The 21727-nt window shown below is 45.4% G+C and overlaps 1 protein-coding gene across 1 annotated transcript in view; it reads right to left on the bottom strand.

Moving 5' to 3' along the window:
- MYO1D (myosin ID) overlaps positions 1-21727 on the bottom strand; it is a 169651-nt gene that overhangs the window by 43484 nt on the left and 104440 nt on the right. Inside the window, exon 21 of the mRNA XM_071450741.1 lies at positions 16317-16471. Within this exon, the coding sequence (XP_071306842.1) occupies positions 16317-16471 (155 nt within the window). The remainder of the gene's footprint in view (positions 1-16316; positions 16472-21727) is intronic.

Raw genomic sequence — 21727 nt, 5'->3', positions numbered from 1 at the left:
ATCAAAATGAGCCATTTTCACAAAAAAAGCCTCCCAGAGAATGATCTTTACTACCTCTCTCCCTGACTGTCAACTCTCAGGCTACAGCAGCCACATAAAGCCCTGTTTCCCTGGGAAACCAAGCTAAAAATAGCAGGGCTGGCTGGGGAGACTGGGCTGGGGGTTTGGAGATTGCAGCTGGAGATGGCACCAACCCAAGAATGGATGGGGTCCAGTGTCCCCCTGCTGCCCCTGGTGCTCAGGAGCCCCAGGACATCCCTGCAGGGTGGAGAAGGATCCTCCAGCCTGGGCAGGGAGAGCTCAGCTTCCCTGGGGATGCAGCAGGACTGGGATCCATCCAGGCTGGGGTTGGACACGAGCTGGGCTGGTGACAGCACTGGGGGGATCTGTCCCCATGGCATGGAGGAGGTGACAGCCCAGATCCTGCTGGATCCATTGCTCAGTTTCTGTTCCCATCAGCATCTCTGTGAGGGCAGGAGCAAAGGAACAACTTCTGAACCAGGGGGTTGGGGAATGTGGGGGGCTAAGGAGAGGCTGCCCAGAGCAGCTGGGGCTGCCCCTGGATCCCTGGCAGTGCCCAAGGCCAGGCTGGACCAGGCTTGGAGCCCCCTGGGACAGTGGGAGGTGTCCCTGCCATGGCAGGGGTGGCACTGGATGGGTTTAAGGTCCCTTCCCAACCCAAACCATTCCCTGAGCCATGCTCAGCACGGTGGGGTTATTTTATTTTATTTTATTGCTTGGCTGCTCTCTACCTGTGCATCAAGGAAACATCAGAGTGCTCCATCCCTGCAGCCACAAACTCAGGGGGCAGCAAGGGTCCCCAGGGCCTGCTGCAAACTGGGATTGCTGGGAGGGAGCCTGGCCCTGAACAGTCCCAGGAGTGTGGCCACATTTCTCCTCACAGAGAAAAATAAGGCACAATTCTTCCCAAGAATAATTCTAAATTTCACATTCTCTGAACCTCAGAAAAAAGAAAACCAATTTTTATCTCATTTGCTGTACCTGCATTTGTGCAGAAATAAAATACAATATAGATATTATTTACCCAAAATAATAATGTTTTGTTACCTTGGTCTATCAGGGCCAAGTGTGTGTGTGTGTATCAGGACTGTCAAGTGACAGTCACAAAATTCTGTACAATAAAGTGCAGTTATATACAATTAAATATTTAACAAATTAAATTTAAGTATAATAAATTATATAATATAATATAATATAATATAATATAATATAATATAATATATTGTAATGCAATAATTAATAATATAATATATAAATATATTATATATGTTAGATATAAATATAATATATTATATAATATATATTGCATAATATAATATAAGAATAGAATGAATAAATAAATAAATATATGATAAATATATAATAAATAAATATAGATAATAATATAAATAATATAATAAAGAAATTAATTAACCTTCTAATATCAATAAAATCCTCCTCATCATTCCTCCTAAGAATACTCTACAGGAGGGTGGCACAGGGTGGAGCCACCCCAGTAAATCTCCCAGAAATGCCCTTCAGGGAGCCAGCAGACACCAGGCTGGGGTGATGCACAATGAAAAACACCTTTCCTTCACCAGGATCAGCTCCTCTGAGCTCACACACGGAAAAGCAGGAAGGAAAAAAAGGAATCATCTTTTGTGCATTTAATTCAGTCTAATTACTGGGTGTAAATTAGTCAGCTGGCTTCACCTCAGCCTTGCCATGTAAGAGCCCATGAATCACAGCTCTGTTACAGGATGGATGGGGCCATTTGGATGGAAAAATGCTTTATGCAAGGCACCCTGTGGCCTGGGAATATTAATTTATGCCATGGAGGTGGATGAAGTGAAATGAAAGCAGAGGAGGAGATAAGACACAAGCCCTGCTCAATGTCTGAAACTGAGGAACTGAGGAACAGGCTCTGGGTGCTTTGTGAGGTGGAATCAGCCACTGGAGCTCAGCTGGACATGTGGACATGGTGGCATTAAAATCCCCTGACTGTGACCAAGATTCTCTGGACAACAACACTGTTGTGGTTTCCTTCCCCTGCTTGCTCTGTGTCCTTCTAAATATTCTGTTTGCTGTTCCCAGATGAGCTCCCATGGACACAGAGCTGCACAGACAATATTCCTCCCTGTGAGCCCAACTTCCTCCCAGTGAGCCACATTCTGGGCAAGAGCTTCTCTGGCAGCTCCTCCAGTCAATCCCAGTTTCCTTCTGTGGTTTGGGAGGGATGGGGGGTGAGGAGAGCCATGCCTGAGAGCAGCACCCACATCCCAATTCCCCTGGGCAGGCAGCAACACCCACTCCAAAGGCTCCAAAATCACTTGACAAAGCTCAGCCACCACCTGGGAGTCACCCCAGCTGGAGGGGACACTGTGGCCATGCACTGGGGGGACACCAGGGGTGAATTTCTGCTCCCAAAGCAGCACTGAGCCGTTCCCATATTTGTGCTCCTGACCAGCTCCTCCTCACCACTTACAGGAGAACTGAACATTCCTTCCAGCCTCATTTGGAGCCAGAGACTGAATGCATTTCCCCAGATCCTGAGTGGTTTTACAGTGGGGCTGATTCCCCTCTTGTCCTGCCCCTCCATGGTTACTGTCACCCCTGTGGGGACAGCACAGAGCAAAGTCCTGCCCTGGGAAGGGAGCACAGGGCAGGAACCCCAGAGCTGCTGGGAGGGGGTGGCAAATGTTCCCTCAGCACTTCCATCCCTGGAAATAACTTCCATCCCTGGGGAAATAACCCCCAGTGCAAGAGAAAACAGGGATTTTCTGTTTGCTGAGAAACCAGGAATTATCTGAATGGTCTGGGGAATTCTCTGAACAGCTGCCCAGGGCAGGGCTGGAGTTCCCATCCCTGGAGGGGTTTAAAAGCCCTGTGGATGTGGCACTTGGGGACATTGGTCACTGGTGGCCTTGAACAGCTGGACTCAGATCTTGGAGGGCTTTTCCAACCTGAATCTGTGATCCAATGGACTTCAAGAAGCTGAGTTTGTTATTTACACCTAAGCTTTGCTCTAATAACACAGTTCTGGGTGCCAGGAAATGCAGAAGACAGGAGGCAGAGTTTATTTTATGCATTTTTATCCATGTGCTTAGGAATTCTGTTTGGATTTGAGGTCAGGGAATTCAGGCTGGCATGGAAACACAGCCTGCTCTGTGTCACTGGGGTATGAACCCAGGATTCACAGCCACCAGAAAAGAAGATTTCAGGTGTGATCCCTTATCCATGGCTTCAGTGGATTCCTACACCCTGATATTCATGGAATTACAGAACCATGGAATGGTTTGGGTTGGGAGGGACCTTAAAGCTCACCCAGTGCCACCCTTGCCATGGCAGGGACACCTCCCACTGTCCCAGCCCCATCCAGCCTGCCCTTGGACACTTCCAGGGATCCAGGGCCATAATATTCTTTGGAAAGATAGGATTAATTTACCATTCCATGGACACACTCAATCCTAAATTCACAAATCACAGCAAACACAGCCTGTCCTCCCCAGCCACAGCAGTGCAGGGCACTGGGGAGTGAGAAGGAACATCCAAACCTTCCTCTAAATGAATTGGTGAAGAGGAAAACCTGGAAGACTCGAGAGATGCAATTAAAAAGTTGGAGCAAGTCCAGATGAGACCACAAATATCCTCTGAGGGCTGGAGCCCCTCTGCTCTGGAGCCAGGCTGGGAGAGCTGGGGGTGCTCAGCCTGGAGGAGGCTCCAGGGAGAGCTCAGAGCCCCTAAAGGGGCCCAGGAGAGCTGCAGAGGGACTGGGGACAAGGGATGGGGGGACAGGACCCAGGGAATGGCTCCCAGTGCCAGAGGGCAGGGATGGATGGGACATTGGGAATTGTTCCCTGGGAGGGTGGCAGGCCCTGGCACAGGGTGCCCAGAGCAGCTGGGGCTGCCCCTGGATCCCTGGCAGTGCCCAAGAAACACCCTGGGATAGTGGAAGGGGGTGGGAATGGATGGGCTTTAAATTCCCTTCCCTCCCTAACCATTCCATGATCCCATGAATATGCAAAATGCTGATGACTTCCCATCCTGCACTGCAAACCCATTTACAACAACCCTACAAAAATGTACCAAAGCAGGTGTAAAGGGTTTGTTAAATAAATAATCACCTCTGCTAGAGTATTTTCACCAGAAAAAAAAAATTATGCTCAACACAAGCCTTTGACAACACAGCTCAGACTCTCCAGGAGAGAGCTAAAAGCCTAATTTTCCTGAAAAACAAACAGGAAAATTATCAAAAGATGAAGGCATCCCATGATTTAATGGCATCACTTCAAACAATAGCTCTGCCTGCAGTCAGAGCACGAAGCAGGGAGACCAAAAATGGGAATAATACATCACAAGTGGGGGAGAAAAAGGAAGTCTAAATGATGCAATAAAAAATAAACCATGTCTTTGAGAGGCTCCAGTTAAACAAGCAAGGGGCCACGTTGTGCATTCATTATCATTCCAGCAGCAATTCCCTGGAGACTCAGCCAGCAGCACTGCAGCACACACCAGAGCAGCAGCAAAGAGCATTTTAAGTAGGTCACCAGTAAATATGATCATGATGGAGCTTTTTTTTGTTGTTGTTTTTTGTTTGCTGTCAGTCACTGGGGCCCTTAACTGAGGGAAGGAAAGAGAAGGAAAGAACTGATGGAACAGAATTCCAGGGAAAATGTGTGGCAGCCTCCTGAAAGCAGCTGTGTGCTCCTGGGATCAGCAGCACACAGAGCAGCTCCAGTATGGAACTGGGAGTTTAGGGGAAGGATGAGGACAATGGGGAAATGCAGGTTGGGATTTAAGGCCCAGGGATTTAATGGGATCCAAGAATGATCCTCTTTCCTTTCAGTTTCCTTTTGCCACCTCTCAGGAATTTTGTACTGAAGAAATCAATCTCAAATTATCCACCCCAGTGACTGCCTGGGCAGTCCTACGGTAGGGGAAAGGAAATTCAGGAAAGGAAATTCAGGAAATTCAGGAAGTTCAGGAAAGGAAATTCAGGAAAGGCAAGGAAATTCAGGAAAGGAAATTCAGGAAATTCAGGGAAGGAAATTCAGGAAAGGAAATTCAGGAAAGGAAAGGAAAGGAAATTCAGGAAAGGAAATTCAGGAAATTCAGGGAAGGAAAGGAAATTCAGGAAATTCGGGAAAGGAAATTCAGGAAAGGAAATTCAGGAAAGGAAAGTAAATTCAAGGAAAGGAAAAAGGAAAGGAAAAAGGGAAAAAGGAAGGGGAAAAGGAGAGGAGAGGAAAGGAAATTCAGGAAAGGAAAGGAAAGGAAAGGAAAGGAAAGGAAAGGAAAGGAAAGGAAAGGAAAGGAAAGGAAAGGAAAGGAAAGGAAAGGAAAGGAAAGGAAAGGAAAGGAAAGGAAAGGAAAGGAAAGGAAAGGAAAGGAAAGGAGCAAAGGCTCTCAGGCTGACTCCAGCAACAAAGCAGATTTACACAAAATTTCCCTCAGCTCATCCTCAATGCATCTGTTTTCAAAAGGGGGAAAAAAAGCAATGTTTAAGCAACAGCTAATCAAAAGTGATTTAAGGATCTGAAGGGCTGAAATGAAGCCAACACATTAAAACTCACCACAAAATTACCATAACTGCATTTATGCAAATCTTTCTTATATTACATCAAAACCCCAACACTGCTTAATTTAGGAATTTGGCAGAGCAAAGGGGAAAGAGGAGAGCCATGGACCAAACACACTCAGAAATGTGGGTTAAAAAATGACACCCTGGTGTAGGAGGATTTGTACAGAGAGCAACACTCCAGGCTCAGTGGATTGAGTTAATTTACTTCAGTTTTATACCAGGGACAGGATTTTTTTTCTAGCCTGCTTTACAGCACAAGATTTAACTTTTAGCGCACAGGTTCAGTTCTGTATCTATTGAAAAAAAAACCAAAATAAAAGCTCTAAAATCTGTCAAGCAATAAACATTTTTTCCTTGTTTTTCCATTACAGCCATGTTTAAATTCTAATTTATTTAACCTCAGCTTCAGAAAGAATTGTTGGGAGCCAATATTTAGTATCTGATTAAAAAGGTCCTCAAACATTTCCAAAAATGCCAAGCCCCAAGCTCAGGGTCTTCAGCACATTCAGATTCTATCAGTGAGACCCTCCACACATCCTGAAAAAACCCAAACCCAAACCTCCCTTTAAGCTTAACATTTGAGTTATGTGAAAAACCACTAATTAGAATCACTAAATAGACTGAAGTCATTAACTAGAATAATTTTCTGGGATCCCAACGACTTCTGACAGAGCAGTCACAGAAATGCCTTCTGGAGAACAACTCAAAATTGAGCTCAGGAGATACAATGAGCTGAGCCAGAGGAGAATGGGAGGAAAGGAAGCTAAAAAGAGCAGTTTTGGCTCTGCTGAAGATGCCACAGAGCAAAAGAGCAGGAAAGCTTTATTAATCTGTATTTTCATGATACTTTGCTTTATGTAAGAATGTAAAAATGGCTGGATCAAATATCTAATACATTAATCAATATCAACATTTAATATTCCCTTGAATATTCAAGAGAAAAACGTATCTTTTCCTTATTATTTCAAACAATATCAACCTATTGATCGTCTTTATTTTATTAAATTTCCATGTCCCTAAAAATATTCAGGCCTTGAAAACCATGGCTGTGCTCATTTTTACAGAAACCTCTTTGGGCCTGACCATGAGAGCTCTCCCCAAACTGAAGGGGTGCAGTTAAAGGCAAAGCTTTCCTAAGCTTGGCTCAGGCTCTGGCTCTGGAGCACACCAAGATCTTTATTGGCAATAATGAGAGCCAAGGTGGGAAAGCAAGGTGGGAAACTGGTATTCACATTTTCTGGAAAAATCTCTTGGCTTAGGATTTTTCTCTGGGAAGCTGAGAAGCCTCAGAGAAAAAAACCCCAATATTTATCTGATTTGCTTCTCCTGTGTTTTGCTCCTTTGGAATGTGTTTGGAGATTGTTTACCCACAGGTGATTGTTTCCTTGGATTCTGCTGGGAGTTGTTTTAACTCAATGGCCAATTGGGGCCAAGCTGTGTCAGGACTCTGGAAAGAGTCACAAATTTTCATTATTATCTTTTTAGCCTTCTCTAAGTATATTTTCTGTATTCTTTAGTATAGTTTAGTTAATTTTTAAAATATAATATAGTATTTTACTATATTATATTAAAAATATATATAGTATTATAGTAGTAATATATATATTACTATATATAGTAATATATATTACTATATATATTTTATAGTGTATATATATTATAATATATATAATATAATATATAAAATATAATATATTATATAATATATAATATATAATTATATATTATACTTATATATTATATGAATATTACTATATATTATACTATATATAGTATAATATATGTACTATACTATATATAGTAATATATATATTACTATATTTAGTAATGTATATATAGTATTTTTTAATATAAAATAGTACCATAAAGTAATAAATTAGCCTTCTGAGATCATGGAGTCAGATTCATCATTCCTTCCTGCCACAGAAGGAATGTATCTTTTAGCCTTCTCTAAGTATATTTTCTGTATTCTTTAGTATAGTTTAGTTAATTTTTTAAATATACTATGGTATTTTACTATATTATAGTAAAAATATATAGTATTATAGTAGTAATATATATTACTATATATTTTATATATATAATGTATAATATATAATATATATAAATATAATATATATAATTATATATTATCTATTATATATTATATATATATTATAAATATTACTATATATATTATACTATATATATCTAGTATAATATATATACTATACTATATATAGTGATATATATATTACTATATATAGTAATATATAGATAGTATTTTATAATATAATATAATATAATAAAATTATAAATCAGCCTTCTGAGATCATGGAGTCAGATTCATCATTCCTCCCTGCCAAGGGGCACCACACAAACACAACAGGAACCCAAGGTGGGAAACCCAGCCTGGAGTGTCTCACTGGGAACAAAGGGGCTGCACAACTCCTGGTGATGTTTTAGCACCACCCACGAGGCATTTTTGGTGCCTGAAGCTTTGTGAGCAGCTCCTGGTGCTGCCAGCCCAGCCCAGCCCAGCCCAGCCCCTCCCCAGAGCCCAGGGAACAGCCTGGGCTGGGATCCCAGCCCTGGAGCAGAGGTGCTGAGCACTGAGCTCAGCAGGAGCTGCACAGGCTGGGAGCTCTGTGCTCACACCAAAACCCATCTGTGCCTGTTTAGGGTCCCCAGGGGCTGTTTGCAGCTCAGGGTGCACACCCAGGGGGGTTCTCCCTCTCCAGGAGCTCCACATCCCTCTGGCACAAACCTCAACCCCCTCCCCAAATCAACCCAGCAGATCCAGGCTCTGAGCTTTGGGCTGCTCTCAGTGCCCCTGTGCCAGGGCAGCTGCTGGGGCAGCCAGGCTGTGCCAGCCCAGGCAGGGTATTCAGGCTGTGCCAGCCCCAACCCAACCCAAACCATTCTGGGATTGAGCTGGGGGTGTTCACCTGGAGAGGAGACCAGGGATGGCCCCACTGGGGCCTTGCAGGCTCTGAGGGTGCCACAGGAAAGATGGAAAGAGAGGATTTCCAAGGGAGGGAGGGACAGGACCCAGGGAATGGCTCCCACTGCCAAAGGGCAGGGATGGATGGGATATTGGGAATGAGGAATTGTTCCCTGGCAGGGTGGGCAGGCCCTGGCACAGGTGCCCAGAGCAGCTGGGGCTGCCCCTGCATCCCTGGCAGTGCCCAAGGCCAGGCTGGAGCAGCCTGGGACAGTGGGAGGTGTCCCTGCCACCCTGCAGGGCTTTAAGGTCCCTTCCAACCCAAACCATTTTGTGATTTTGGGATGCAGCAGAGGATCTGGGGCTGTGTTTGTACCATCCAACATTTTTAGGAGCTGCTTCCGTCAGGTTTTAACGGGGGCAAGGTGATGGTTCATGGAATCACAGAATAATTAAAGCTGGAAAAGACCTTTAAGAGCATCAAGTCCAAGTGTCAATCCTGCACCCTGCTCATCACTTCAGTGCCACACCCACGGGGTTTCTGAACATTTCCAGGAAAAGAAAAAAGTGTGGATTTGTGTCAAAATTTTCAAGTGTTGAATGAGCACCGAGAGCTGCAGCTGAAGATTGAAAATAATAATTTGTGATAATTTGTGATAATGGATACACTGAGCAGAGCCCAGAGCCAGATAAGGAAGAGGTTTGTAACATGAGAAACTTCCATTTTCCTGTTCCCACTGCTGAAGGAAATCCCCAGTTCCCAGCACCAGCAGGGAAGCTGGATTGGGAAGGGTGGCTGTGGGATGCAGGAATTCCAGGTCCTCAGGGCTGATTACCTGAATTGCTTTCTGATCATAAATATCTCAAAGAGAGGAGGGAGCTGGACAGAGCCTCATAAATGACACAGAAAATGCTTAGGGCTCTAAAAATCAAATTCATATTTAGGGGTCTGAGGCTTCTGAAACCCTGAGGGAGGAGGAGGAGGATGAGGAGGAAGATGAGGATGGCTTTGAGTTTTCTACTCCAGAACTGGCTCACCTCTTCTGAGAGTCTCAATGCTGTTTTTTCCCCCCAGACCACAAAAAATCCAGTTCCACCCTCGTGCTTCAGCTTGTCCAAGGATGGAAAGGATTCACCCGTTTAACACAGCAGATCCTTCAGCTGGAGCCAGAAAATGAATTCAGAAACTCCAAGAACTCTGCAAAGGGTCATTGAGAACAAACATCATTTGTACAATATCACACTGGGGTGGTGGGCTGGAGAGGACCTGTGGCCATGGAGGGAATTTCTGCATCTTTGGGGAGCACCTTGGGACACTGGAGAGCACCTCTGGTCACTCAAGAGGATTTTTGGGCCACTGGAGATCCATTTCCCAGGAATTACAGTTACTGAGGAAATCTGGGTCCAAATTCCCAAAGTAATTCAGGATTTTTAAGCACCCTGGGGAAGATTTCCTGAACACAGAACAATTCCAGGAAACCCCAAGTGACACCATAGGAAGGAATATCAATTTCCTTCAGCACCTCAAGCCCCAAGAACTTCATTTTTACCAAGAGCTCCCTCCCAGGAGGACCCTGGACATGGAGCTTTAGCATCCAGGAGCTGCTCAGAGAAGGGAAAGCACCAAAGTTACACAGGGCTGCTGGAATAAAGGATAAAAAGGAATAAAACTGAATCCACTTTCCAGAGGGTTTTGTACAAAATTGGGGCTGGCACACAATGGTAGCAGGGCACAGGCAGGTTAGGGAAGGAAAACCGACCAAAAAACCTCTCTGGACTCAAAGGAAGATCATGAAACACAATTAATTGTTACTATTTATGTTATCAGACACGAGAATGGACTTTTAGATGCAGAGGCTGGGACTCAAATAAAGGATTCACACAAACTCTGCAGCCTGGGGAGATCCCAAACCCCTCCCTGGAGCTCATTGTGTTCTCAGTGGCACAAAACCAGCACTGAGGTGTGGGAAATGGATTTGTAGAAAATTCTTAAAGTCTGATAGAAGGTTTACATAGAATGTATCTGTGTGTAAACTTTGAGATAAGAAATGCTGACTTAGAAATGCCATGGAATAGGACAGACATTGTTGAGAGAGAAATGGAACTGGAAACAAGTTTCAAAGGATGGTTTTGTAAATAAAATTGGATACTTTGGAGAAATAGAACTGTGAAAGATGCATTGTGATAAAATTCATGAAGGGTAATTTGAGATGATTTGCTTTAAGGCATTTACAGCATGGTGTAGCAAAAGCTGATAAGCTAAGAAACATTTATAATGTATTGTAATTTAAAAATAGTTACCTTTTTATTGTAATAGTGTGAATTATAACATCTGTATTGTCTCACCCTTCACATGAGACTGAAAATGGAATAAAAGTTTTTATTCCATCTCTGGGTCAGCAAAGGCTTAATCCATCACTGAGGGAGACAAATCTATTTTTCTATGTCAGGAACACTTTGAGAAGTGTAACAAAAAATACTTTTCCACAGGAATGTGAGCTGGGGAGGCTTCCCGGGCCAGGGCCCCACTCAGAGATGGAGGATGAGCAGCAGCAGCAGTGGCAAGATGAGCTTTAAGGAAGGGAATGATCTTGATGTATTCCCTTCCCACAGGACAAGTGTTTGGAAAAAGCTGCAATGAGAGTTTTCCAGGATGTACAAGAACTAAACCAGAGACAGTCTCAGCAGGGTGCTGTAATTCCACCTCTCCATGCCCTGCAGTCACTCAAAACAACAAATCTTTCATTTGTTTTCCCAAGGAAAGCTCATTTCTCAACCCAAGTTACAACTGTGAGGTGGACAGAGGAATTACCAGAGCTGATTATTGGGGAACATGGAGTGGTTTGGGTGGGAAGGGACCTTCAGGATCACCCAGTGCCACCCCTGCCATGGCAGGGACACTTCCACTGTCCCAGGCTGCTCCAATTTACATCTGTAATTCTGTAATAAATGTAATTTCTGTATATATATATTATAAATGGAATATATTTTTATATATAATATATTCATATATATATTTATATATATTTTATATATTTAAATATAATGTATTTAAAAATATATATTTATAAATATTTTATATTTATAATATATATATTTTATAAATATAAATATATATTTATATATAAGTATATATTTATATATATTTTTATATATTTATATATATTTATAAATTATATATATTTTATAAATATAAATATATATTTATATATAAGTATATATTTATATATATTTATATATATTTATATATATTTATAAATTATATATATTTTTAAATATATATAAATATATATTTAAAAATAAATATAATGTATATAATTTAATATATAAATAATATATATTATAAAATATGTATAATAAAATAAAACCAAAATATAATATAATATCACATATATAATATATCTTATATATATATATAATACATATATTATATCATTATATATAATTATTTCTATTCTATTCTATTCTAACACAGGACATCCCTGTGTTGCAGTGACACATGTGCAGGTGACACTAAATCCAACAGCCAAACCTCTCCACTTCCCCAACCAAAGAAGTTTCTGCCTCCTCCCTGATGCAGTGAAATGCAGGGATGGAGGGCAGGAGGCAGGGACAAGGGCATGGGACCTTCCTGAGGAGCACCAGGAGCCCTGTGTGGGGCAGGAGCTGGAGCCACAGCCCTGGGGCAGGCTGAGATCCCCCCTGGGGGAATTCCTGCTCCACCAGGACCTGACCAACGCTCCAGGGTAAGGCCCAGAACTGAGGAAAATGAATCCAGGGCACACTGATGATTAAAATTGGCTGACAGGTCCCAAAGAGCAATGGAAAATAGAAAATTATCCTCAGGCAAGTGATTTTCTGCTGGAGTTCTGTAGGGATTGCTTTTGACTGCTCTTTTAACTCCCCCTTCCCTCCAGGAATGCTGGGAGGAGCCCAAGGGCTGTGGCTCAGGCAATGTGGGGATCTGGGAACAGAAAACGCTGGAGCAGCCACTCCCTGATCCCAATGTGTGGGCAGGCAGAGAGAACAAGCCCTGCCTGCTCCCTGAGGGCAGGGAATGAGCCCTGGGGACAGGATGGGCCTTGGGCACCTTCCTGGGGACCCCTGAGCACCCCCAGGGCTCAGATCACCCACAGGGGGGGACCCCACACAGTGGGAGCACAGGGAGGTGACCACAGCTGGGTCACCTCAGGTGAAGGACACTCAGAAAATCCTCAGTGCCCTGCACTGCTGGCTCCAAACATCTTCTAGAGCCTGAGGGGCCCTGAGGATGTAAAATGGACAGGGAAAATAGAATCCTTCCCTTCCTGCTCCCTGCCTTGGCACACCAGGATGAGGGCACTGAGCTCTGAGCTGCTGCACAGCCCCTTGGATCCTGCTGGCCACCAAGGGCAGAAATCCCCCAGATTGTCTGAACCCAGGACATTCCTCTGGCTGCCCTGGAGGACTCAAGACCCCATCAGGGGGCTCAGAGACCTTGGCACAGAGCCCAGGACCCCTGAGCCTTTGATTCAGCCCATGGAAACAATTACCAACCTTTATATGAAGAATTACAGGCCAGGAAAGTTTAAGTAGAATGATAGTGAATTTATCATGGGGGGAAAAATAGATTTTGGGCTTTTTAGAATGGGGCAACATGGAGGAATTGGGGTCTGTCCAGCCTTTCTCCTTCTTGGCCTCCATCTTCTGCTGTGAAGGTGGCACTTTTAGATTGGTTTAGAGTAGAAGCTCACTGTCTAACATAGGTGATAGGTATTGGGAAGTTATGGTAAATATTGTACATGTAGGTTTTAGTATAAAAAGATAACACCAGAGTGCCTCTGTCTGACCTGCTGAACGGACCTCAGCTGGACAGGAGAAAGAATTTTATAGATAAGAAACAATAAACAACCTTGAGAATGAGAACTGAAGAGTTCTGACTCCTTCTTTGACTGCCAGGCTGGGAAAAGAGACTTTCTAACACATCTCAGGGTCACTGTGAACAGCAGAGATCCTGAGCAGATTTCACCAGATTTCACCCACCTGCTCCTGCAAGGGACCACTGGATCCCCCCAGCTGTTCCAGGCACTCCCTGATCCCAGCCCTGCCAGGGAATTCCCAGGGGAGCCCATGGACACTGCACATGAACTGCAGGCACACAGGAACTTTCTGTTCACTACATCAACACCTCATCCAGCTTCCCATCATTTCCATTGGGAATTCAGCTGCATTGTCAAAAATCCCCAAATCCAGCTGACTCAGTAGAACTGTGACTTGAACTCCTGTTAACTCACTAAAAATGCCACAGCTCACAGCAGCCTCATGTTCGTTTTCCCCTGTATAAACACTTATTTGGGAACCACAACCTCAAAGTAAGAAAATTCCTACCAGGAATAACTTTTAAAAATAAAATAATAATAAACAAATAAATAAAAAATAACTTTGTGAAGCTTTCATAGGTGATGCAAAGAAATGTGAATCAGGCAAAACATTGCCAAATGTGAAGCCTTTGTGCCCAAAACCAGCTGCAGAATGCAGCACTGAGAGATGTCACCTCTGTAATTGTTCTAAAATGTCCAAGCTATTTCTTGCTGAAAATCTCCAAAATTTTATAGATGGGTCAGCATCGAAGTTCCCATTTCAAAGAGTTTGGAATAAAAAATGAAACCTGATAGAAAGCATCTGGATGAGAAGGTTTGGGTGACACCAGCAGCCTCCTCCTCCCCTTTCCTACACCACAGAATGGCACAGAACTCACATGGTTTGATCACACACAGTTAAAGGATCAGCACCCACCAGCACCCACACAACCACAGGCGCCTGGGACACCTCAGCCTTGCCAAAACCTCTCAGCAGGGGTCCAGGATGGGTGCTGGGATGGCTGGAAATTCATTTTAATGCTCAGAGAGAGCCCCAGAACCCACAGGAGCTGCTCCCACACCCTGGCTGGAGCAGAGCTCCTAAACCCCACCATGGCTGGGATCTTGCAAGCAATTGAACTTTTAGGTTTGAGATTTTCCTGCTGGCTCCAGCCTTAGCTCCTCCTCAGGCAGGGCAGAGAAACCCGACCCTGACAAGGCACACCCACAGCTAATCCTGCTAATGAGCAATTCCCTGGCTAATGAGCAATTCCCCCGGTGCCTCCCCAGCACAGGCTCAGCTAATCCCATTCTCTGACACGAGTTTGTGACTCTAGGAAAATGGAAAGTGATGGAAAACATGAATACATTCCTGAATGTTTTAATTTACAGATATTGCTTTGAAGAGGGAAACCATGACATTTATATATTTGGGAAACTAAATGCAAGTTGTCCTGTGCATTGCCCTTCATCCAGGAACTTTTATTGGATGTTGGAGAGAAATGGGCTCCTACAGCAGCTCTCCCATTTACCCAGCTGTGATTTGTCATTTGAAGCACTAAAATAATGCTAATATTGTGTTAAGTGGAGCTGATCAGCACATAAATATATTTAACTGCCTTTCTCCTACAGACAGGGATTAGATTAAACCAAATTCTTTTGAAAGACAGAAATGCCATTGCTAAAATCAGTGTAAGAAATTGGAAATCAGCAGTTCCCACCTTTAGGAGAACAATGTGCAATGTTTCAGGCTGGTGGTCACAACATCCTTTGTTAAAATGAAACCTCTGCCTGAGGCTGAGTGGGGACAGGTGACACAAGGGCTGCTGCTTGGGGGACCAATCTGAGCAAAAATAAAAGCAATTTTGGGTAATTGGAGACTGAACACAGGAGCTGGAGTGTCACCAAGAGTGTCCCCACACCAGAGAGCTGGCAAGGCCCTGAGGAGCATCAGCCACCTGAGGGTGATGTTGGATGAAGAATCCCAGGATTCCCAAACAAACATTGCCTTACAGAATCTCCTGAGCCTGCAAGAACAGCTGCCTTTGCCATAAAATGAGATTTAGGTAAAAGCAAAACCAGAGAATGTTTTCTGTTGCTTTGCAGCACTGAATTTCCCCAAACCAGTTACACCAATGCTGAGAATTCATTTCCAAAGGACTCAGCCCCTGCCCAAAGAAGCAGGGCCAGTCCTGAGCTGCACACTGTGGTGGTGAGAGGGGGCTGGACCTGCACAGTCTTCTTGAATTCATGCAAAAATACCCTAAAGTGACCAAAATTCCCTCTGGTTTTCCTGCCACTCACAGCTCTGAGTGAGGATTTACCTGTAAAGTTCTGGGGAGGTTGTGAGCAGCAAAGCCAAGGCTGCAGGTGCTGGCAGCACCATTCCTCTTAGGAATCTCCTCTGGAGCAGCCAGGAACAAGCCAAAGATCTGCTCACTGCACACCCTGCTCCTCCCTGGAGCTCCTTTCTGTGCCTGGTGCAGCCTGGAATTCACTCCTGGGATCCAGGAGCTCAGTCCCACATACCCCCACACCAATCACCAGCTTTGGCTCAGGGATTTACAGACAGACAGACTTCAGGGAGCAGAGATGACATTGCACAGCCATGATTTACTGCTCAAGCAATAAATCACCTGCTGGTGATTTATGGTACTGGGGCAGGGGTCAATCTGAGCAAAGAAAAACTCCATTTTAATTTGAAATATGAAGAGTTTGGCTGTAGGAAGCCCTCAGGAGCCATTGTGACACACCCCAAGTGCACCTTCAGTGATATTTGTCCCCCCAAACACCTGTGGCTGTCACACACACACAGGGAAGGCAACCAGAGGAATACAGGTAAAAAGTGTGCCCCAAAAATGCCATGAAGAAAAGGTCACTGTGGCATCCCAGGGCTGCAGCCCAGCACCACAGTGACTCCAGGGATGGTCTCCACTTTGGAATGGGTGCCCAGCAGCCCCAGCCCAGCACTGACCTTTTGAAGTGACTGGCCAGGACCCCCACGAGCTCCCCAATCCTGCTGTCGTTGGAGGGGTCATTGCTGAAGAGACAAACGATGAGATCCTTGTTGTCCTTGGTGTGGAACACCACCAGCTGGTCCTTCCCATTGGAGACACTCAGCCCCACCAGCTGAGGGGAGAAAGGGAGAACAGTGTTGGCTGTGCTGATATAAAAATGTTGATTCCCCACCCCTGGAAATGTCCCAGGCCAGGCTGGATGGGGCTTGGAGCAGCCTGGGACAGTGGAATGTCACTGTCAGATTTTCTGGAAAAATCTCCTTGCACAGGATTCGTCTCCTGGGAAGCTGAGACGCCTCAGAGAAAAAGGAAAACAATATTATCTCATTTGCTTCTCCTGGGTTTTGCTGCTTTGGAATGTGCTTGGAGATTGTTTATCCAACAGGTGCATGTTTGATTGGTTTCATGTGAATTGTTTTTACTTAATGACCAATCACCATCAGCTGTATCAGGACTCTGGAGAGAGTCACATGTTTTTCATTATTATCTTTTTAAGCCTTCTGTAAGTATCCTTTCAATATAATATAATATAATGTAATTAATATAATATAATGTAATGTAATGTAATGTAATGTAATGTAATATAATAATTATTATTAATATATTTTATTATTAATATTTTTAATATTATAATATAATATAATATAATATAATATAATATAATATAATATAGCCTTCTAAGAACATGGAGTCAGATTCATCATTTCCTCCCCTTGTTGGGGGACCCCAAAAATACCACAGAGGGAGGTGTCCCTGCCATGGCAGGGGTGGCACTAGATGGGCTTGAAGGTGCTTCCAACCCCAGCCATTCCATGATTCCCTCATTCCTGTGCCTTTGCCACTGCCAGGGTGCTCCCAACCTCCCCCCTGGAGCTGAGGGGTGGCAGTGGGTGGGTGTCCCACCAGGAGCTGAGCAAGCACAAACAACAGTGGCTCTGTGGAATTGAGCAGCCTGGGAGGTGTGAGGGACAGTCCTCACCCTGCCTGGATGGCTCCCAGCATCCCCTGTGTCACTGCTGTGTCCCCGTGTCACTGCTGTGTCCCTGTGTCACTGCTGTGTCCCTCTCTAGACACCTCCTGTGTCACTGCTGTGCCCCTTCCCAGCAGCCCCTGTGTCACTGCTGTGTCCCCGTGTCACTGCTGTGTCCCTCTCTAGACACCTCCTGTGTCACTGCTGTGCCACTCTGTCACTGCTGTGCCCCTCCCCAGCAGCCCCTGTGTCACTGCTGTGTCCCCGTGTCACTGCTATGCCCCCAGGACCACAGGACACCCAAGGATGTCCCCAGGTGCTCCCCCAGCACCCCAGGTCAAAGCTCTCCCCAAACGTCCCTGGGTGACACCACTGAACCCCACCCCCATAGGAGTGTCTGTCACCCCCATAGGAATGTCTGTCACCCTCACAGGAGTGTCTGTCACCCCCATCAGGAGTGTCTGTCACCCTCACAGGAGTGTCTGTCACCCCCATAGGAGTGTCTGTCACCCTCACAGGAGTGTCTGTCACACTCACAGGAATGTCTGTCACCCCCATAGGAGTGTCTGTCACCCATCAGGAGTGTCTGTCACCCTCACACGAGTGTCTGTCACCCCCATAGGAGTGTCTGTCACCCCCATTAGGAGTGTCTGTCACCCCCATAGGAGTGTCTGTCACACTCACACGAGTGCCTGTCACCCCCATTAGGAATGTCTGTCACCCATAGGAGTGTCTGTCACCCCCACAGGAATGTCTGTCACCCTCACAGGAGTGTCTGTCACCCTCCCAGGAGTGTCTGTCACCCCCATAGGAGTGTCTGTCACCCTCACACGAGTGTCTGTCACCCCCATTAGGAGTGTCTGTCACCCCCACAGCAGTGTCTGTCACCCCCATTAGGAGTGTCTGTCACCCCCACAGCAGTGTCTGTCACCCCCATAGGAGTGTCTGTCACCCCCATTAGGAATGTCTGTCACCCATAGGAGTGTCTGTCACCCTCACACGAGTGTCTGTCACCCCCATTAGGAGTGTCTGTCACCCCCATTAGGAATGTCTGTCACCCATAGGAGTGTCTGTCACCCTCACACGAGTGTCTGTCACCCCCATTAGGAGTGTCTGTCACCCCCATTAGGAATGTCTGTCACCCTCCCAGGAGTGTCTGTCACCCCCATTAGGAATGTCTGTCACCCATAGGAGTGTCTGTCACCCTCATAGAGTGTCTGTCACCCTCCCAGGAGTGTCTGTCATCCTCACACGAGTGTCTGTCACCCATCAGGAGTGTCTGTCACCCCCATTAGGAGTGTCTGTCATCCTCACACGAGTGTCTGTCACCCCCATTAGGAGTGTCTGTCACCCATAGGAGTGTCTGTCACCCTCCCAGGAGTGTCTGTCATCCTCACACGAGTGTCTGTCACCCATCAGGAGTGTCTGTCACCCCCATTAGGAGTGTCTGTCATCCTCACACGAGTGTCTGTCACCCCCATTTGGAGTGTCTGTCACCCTCATAGAGTGTCTGTCACCCTCCCAGGAGTGTCTGTCACCCCCATCTGCCCTGCAGCCTCTCCAAGCCCCACTCTGGGCACCCAAAGGTGGCTGAGGCTGTGCCAGGCAGGGGCAGGTGGCTGTTGGCACAATGCCTTCACTGAAAGGGGGGAACAGCCCTGGCACAGCTGCCCAGGGCAGGAGTGGAGTCTCCATCCCTGGAAATGTCCAATCAATGTGTGCATGAGGCACTGGGGATGTGGTTTGGTGCTGCTGCTGCTGGATTTTATGATTTTAAAGGTTTTTTTCAACCTGAACAAGTCCGTGCCACTGTGAATTGCAGGTAACAAGAATTTAGGAAGAATTTGAGGGACAAACCCTGCAAAGCCACAATGATTGCCATGTTCAGGCATGGATTAGGGTCTGCCTCTTCTGACAAAATAAAAAGGTGCAAGGGTTTGGTTTGGGTAGTTTATTTTCTGGCATTTTCTTTTTGAACTTGGCTCATCAAAAGCTTTGTCATCTCACAAAGGAAAAAAAGGGAATTTTTAGGAGGGGTAGTCTGGGAGCACAGGTTACTCAGATGAATATTAGAGAAAGCAAGAAAAGGATCTGTGCTGGGGAAACAAAGTGTAAAGAGGGCAAAAAAAGCCTCAAAAGGAAGTACAGGAAAGCAGAGAAAGGAAAACAGAATAAAATAAATAGAATATAATAACTGGGATAAAATACATAGCATATAATACATGGGACAAAAGAAATAAAATAAACAGAATATAATGAATGAAAAAATAGAATAAAATAAATAGAATATAATGAATAAAAAATAAAATAAAATAAAGTAAATAGAATATAATGAATGAAAAAATAAAATAATAAAATAAAATAAAATAATAAAATAAAATAAATAAAATAGGTGAAAGGATGATGAGTACAGAGAGAACACAGAGGACTTTCCCTGTCCATTAAAGGGCTCCTTTGAGCCATCCAGGAATTTGCAGAGGGCAGCCCCATTCCCCTACAAGTCAGAGGCACCCATAAAGCATTTTGTTGAAATTACAGTCTCATTATTCTCTTGTTTAGGGGAAAAGGCTCCTGTGTCCCCCAGTCCAGTGGAGATTCCCAACTCCTGCCAGCCCAGGGCTCCCAGGGGGCTCAGCTGCTCCCTGGCTTTGCTCACCCTGTGTCATTTCCAAGGAAGCTGCTCCAGCAGCCCTGGATGCCTCAGCCACCCCAGAAAAGCCCAGCCCAGCCCAGCAGCCTGGGCTGTGCCCTATTTTTGGGATCAGACTCCACACAAGGTGCAGCCCCTGGGGTTTTGTTGGTTTTCACCCCAGGAATGAGGGGCAGCAGCTGCTGACCCTGGAGCCCCAGGCAGGGCCCTCCTGTCACCAGTTGCCCCAGCACAGGTGGAGTTTATTCCCTGTTCAGGCTATTTTGGGGTTTGAAACGCTTTCCCAACGAGCTCCACCTCATGCACAGGCATTGACAGCTGCCTGGCTTTACAGTGTCCCTTAAAATTAATTTGCATGCTTAAATACCCTCCTGTGAGCACAATAGCACCACAGGGACTGCTGCCATCAAGGTTTTAAATGTGCAGCGAGTGTGAAAGATGAACAAGTCGCAGTGTTGGATTTGAAAAGGCAATTTAAACATTAATTATTCAACAGAACCCTGTTAGGAGGCCAAGAGCCCTTCAAAATCTTCCCATTTCACCCCTCCCTACAGGACTCTGAGTGAATAAATGCCACACAAAAGAAATCATTTCAGAGAAGGTGCTTATCTCAGTATTTACCAACACTCATATTGGCCCTGCTTGAAGAGCAGGAAAAAATCCTCAGCTTCTGCAGAACATCCTTTATTGTGCTCACCAGTGCAGGGCAGATGTGGCTGCAAGAGCCTTCCTGGTGCCTTTAATTCCTCTCAGGCAGTATCTGCTTGGTTTTAATTCAGGTAAAAACAAGATCAGTGTGTGTTGGTACTCTGAGGCAATGCCAGAGTTCTGGCAGATGAGAAATCCACACAGAGGATCCCCCAAAGCAGCATCTCCACATGGAGAAAGCAGCAGGGCTGCCAGGGAAGCTGCTGTTTGTCAGGTTGGGTAGAGAATGGCACATTCCTCACCCAGAGCCATGGCATGGTTTGGGTGGAAGGGACCTTAAGGATCACCCAGTGCCACCCCTGCCATGGCAGGGACACCTTCCCCTGTCCCAGGCTGCTCCAAGCCCCATCCAGCCTGGCCTTGGGCACTGCCAGGGATCCAGGGGCAGCCCCAGCTCCAGGGCCTGCCCACCCTCACTGGCAAAAATCCCTTCCTTCCATCCAAGGAAAATCAAACCTGGTTCAGTTCCCAGCCCCTTCCCCTGTCCCAGTGCAGAGCTGGCACTGGGCAGGGACAGGAGGGGACTCCAGGCAAACCTGGCTCTGGCAGGCAGGGAGAGATTTCCTCAGCTGAAAACAAGTTTGTGTGTGCAGCAGCCATCAGCTGACAGTCTCCAGTGAGATCTCCATGGAAACACCACCCCTGAGGATGCTGCTGTGCTGGCAGGGCACTCCTGAAAGGCTGACAGGCAGAGGATTCCAGCCCTGGGCATGGGAAGGAGCATCCCTCTTCCCAGAGAACACTCATCAGGGCTGCTCCATGGATACACCTCACTACTGGTGCCACTATTGTCCATTTTGTCCTCAAAAAACCTTCAGAGCATTTCAAACCATTGCTCTTGTCCCAAAAATGAAGGAATTTCTGTAGCACTGATCAGCTCCTTCCACATGGTGGAAGGGCTTCCTTGAAAGGAGGCACAGAAAAATGGGGAGAGTGTGCAAAGCAACTCAGGGGTGGAAAACCAACACAAATATAAACATTAGGTAACAAATATAAACCATAATTACAACAAGGAGCAAACAACTGCTCAACAGGATTGA

This window comes from Agelaius tricolor, unplaced genomic scaffold, assembly GCF_023055355.1.
Source record: "Agelaius tricolor isolate 1412-34295 unplaced genomic scaffold, bAgeTri1.0.p SCAF_31, whole genome shotgun sequence".
NCBI classification, from domain to species: domain Eukaryota; kingdom Metazoa; phylum Chordata; class Aves; order Passeriformes; family Icteridae; genus Agelaius; species Agelaius tricolor.
This window is presented reverse-complemented; position numbering and strand designations above follow the sequence as displayed.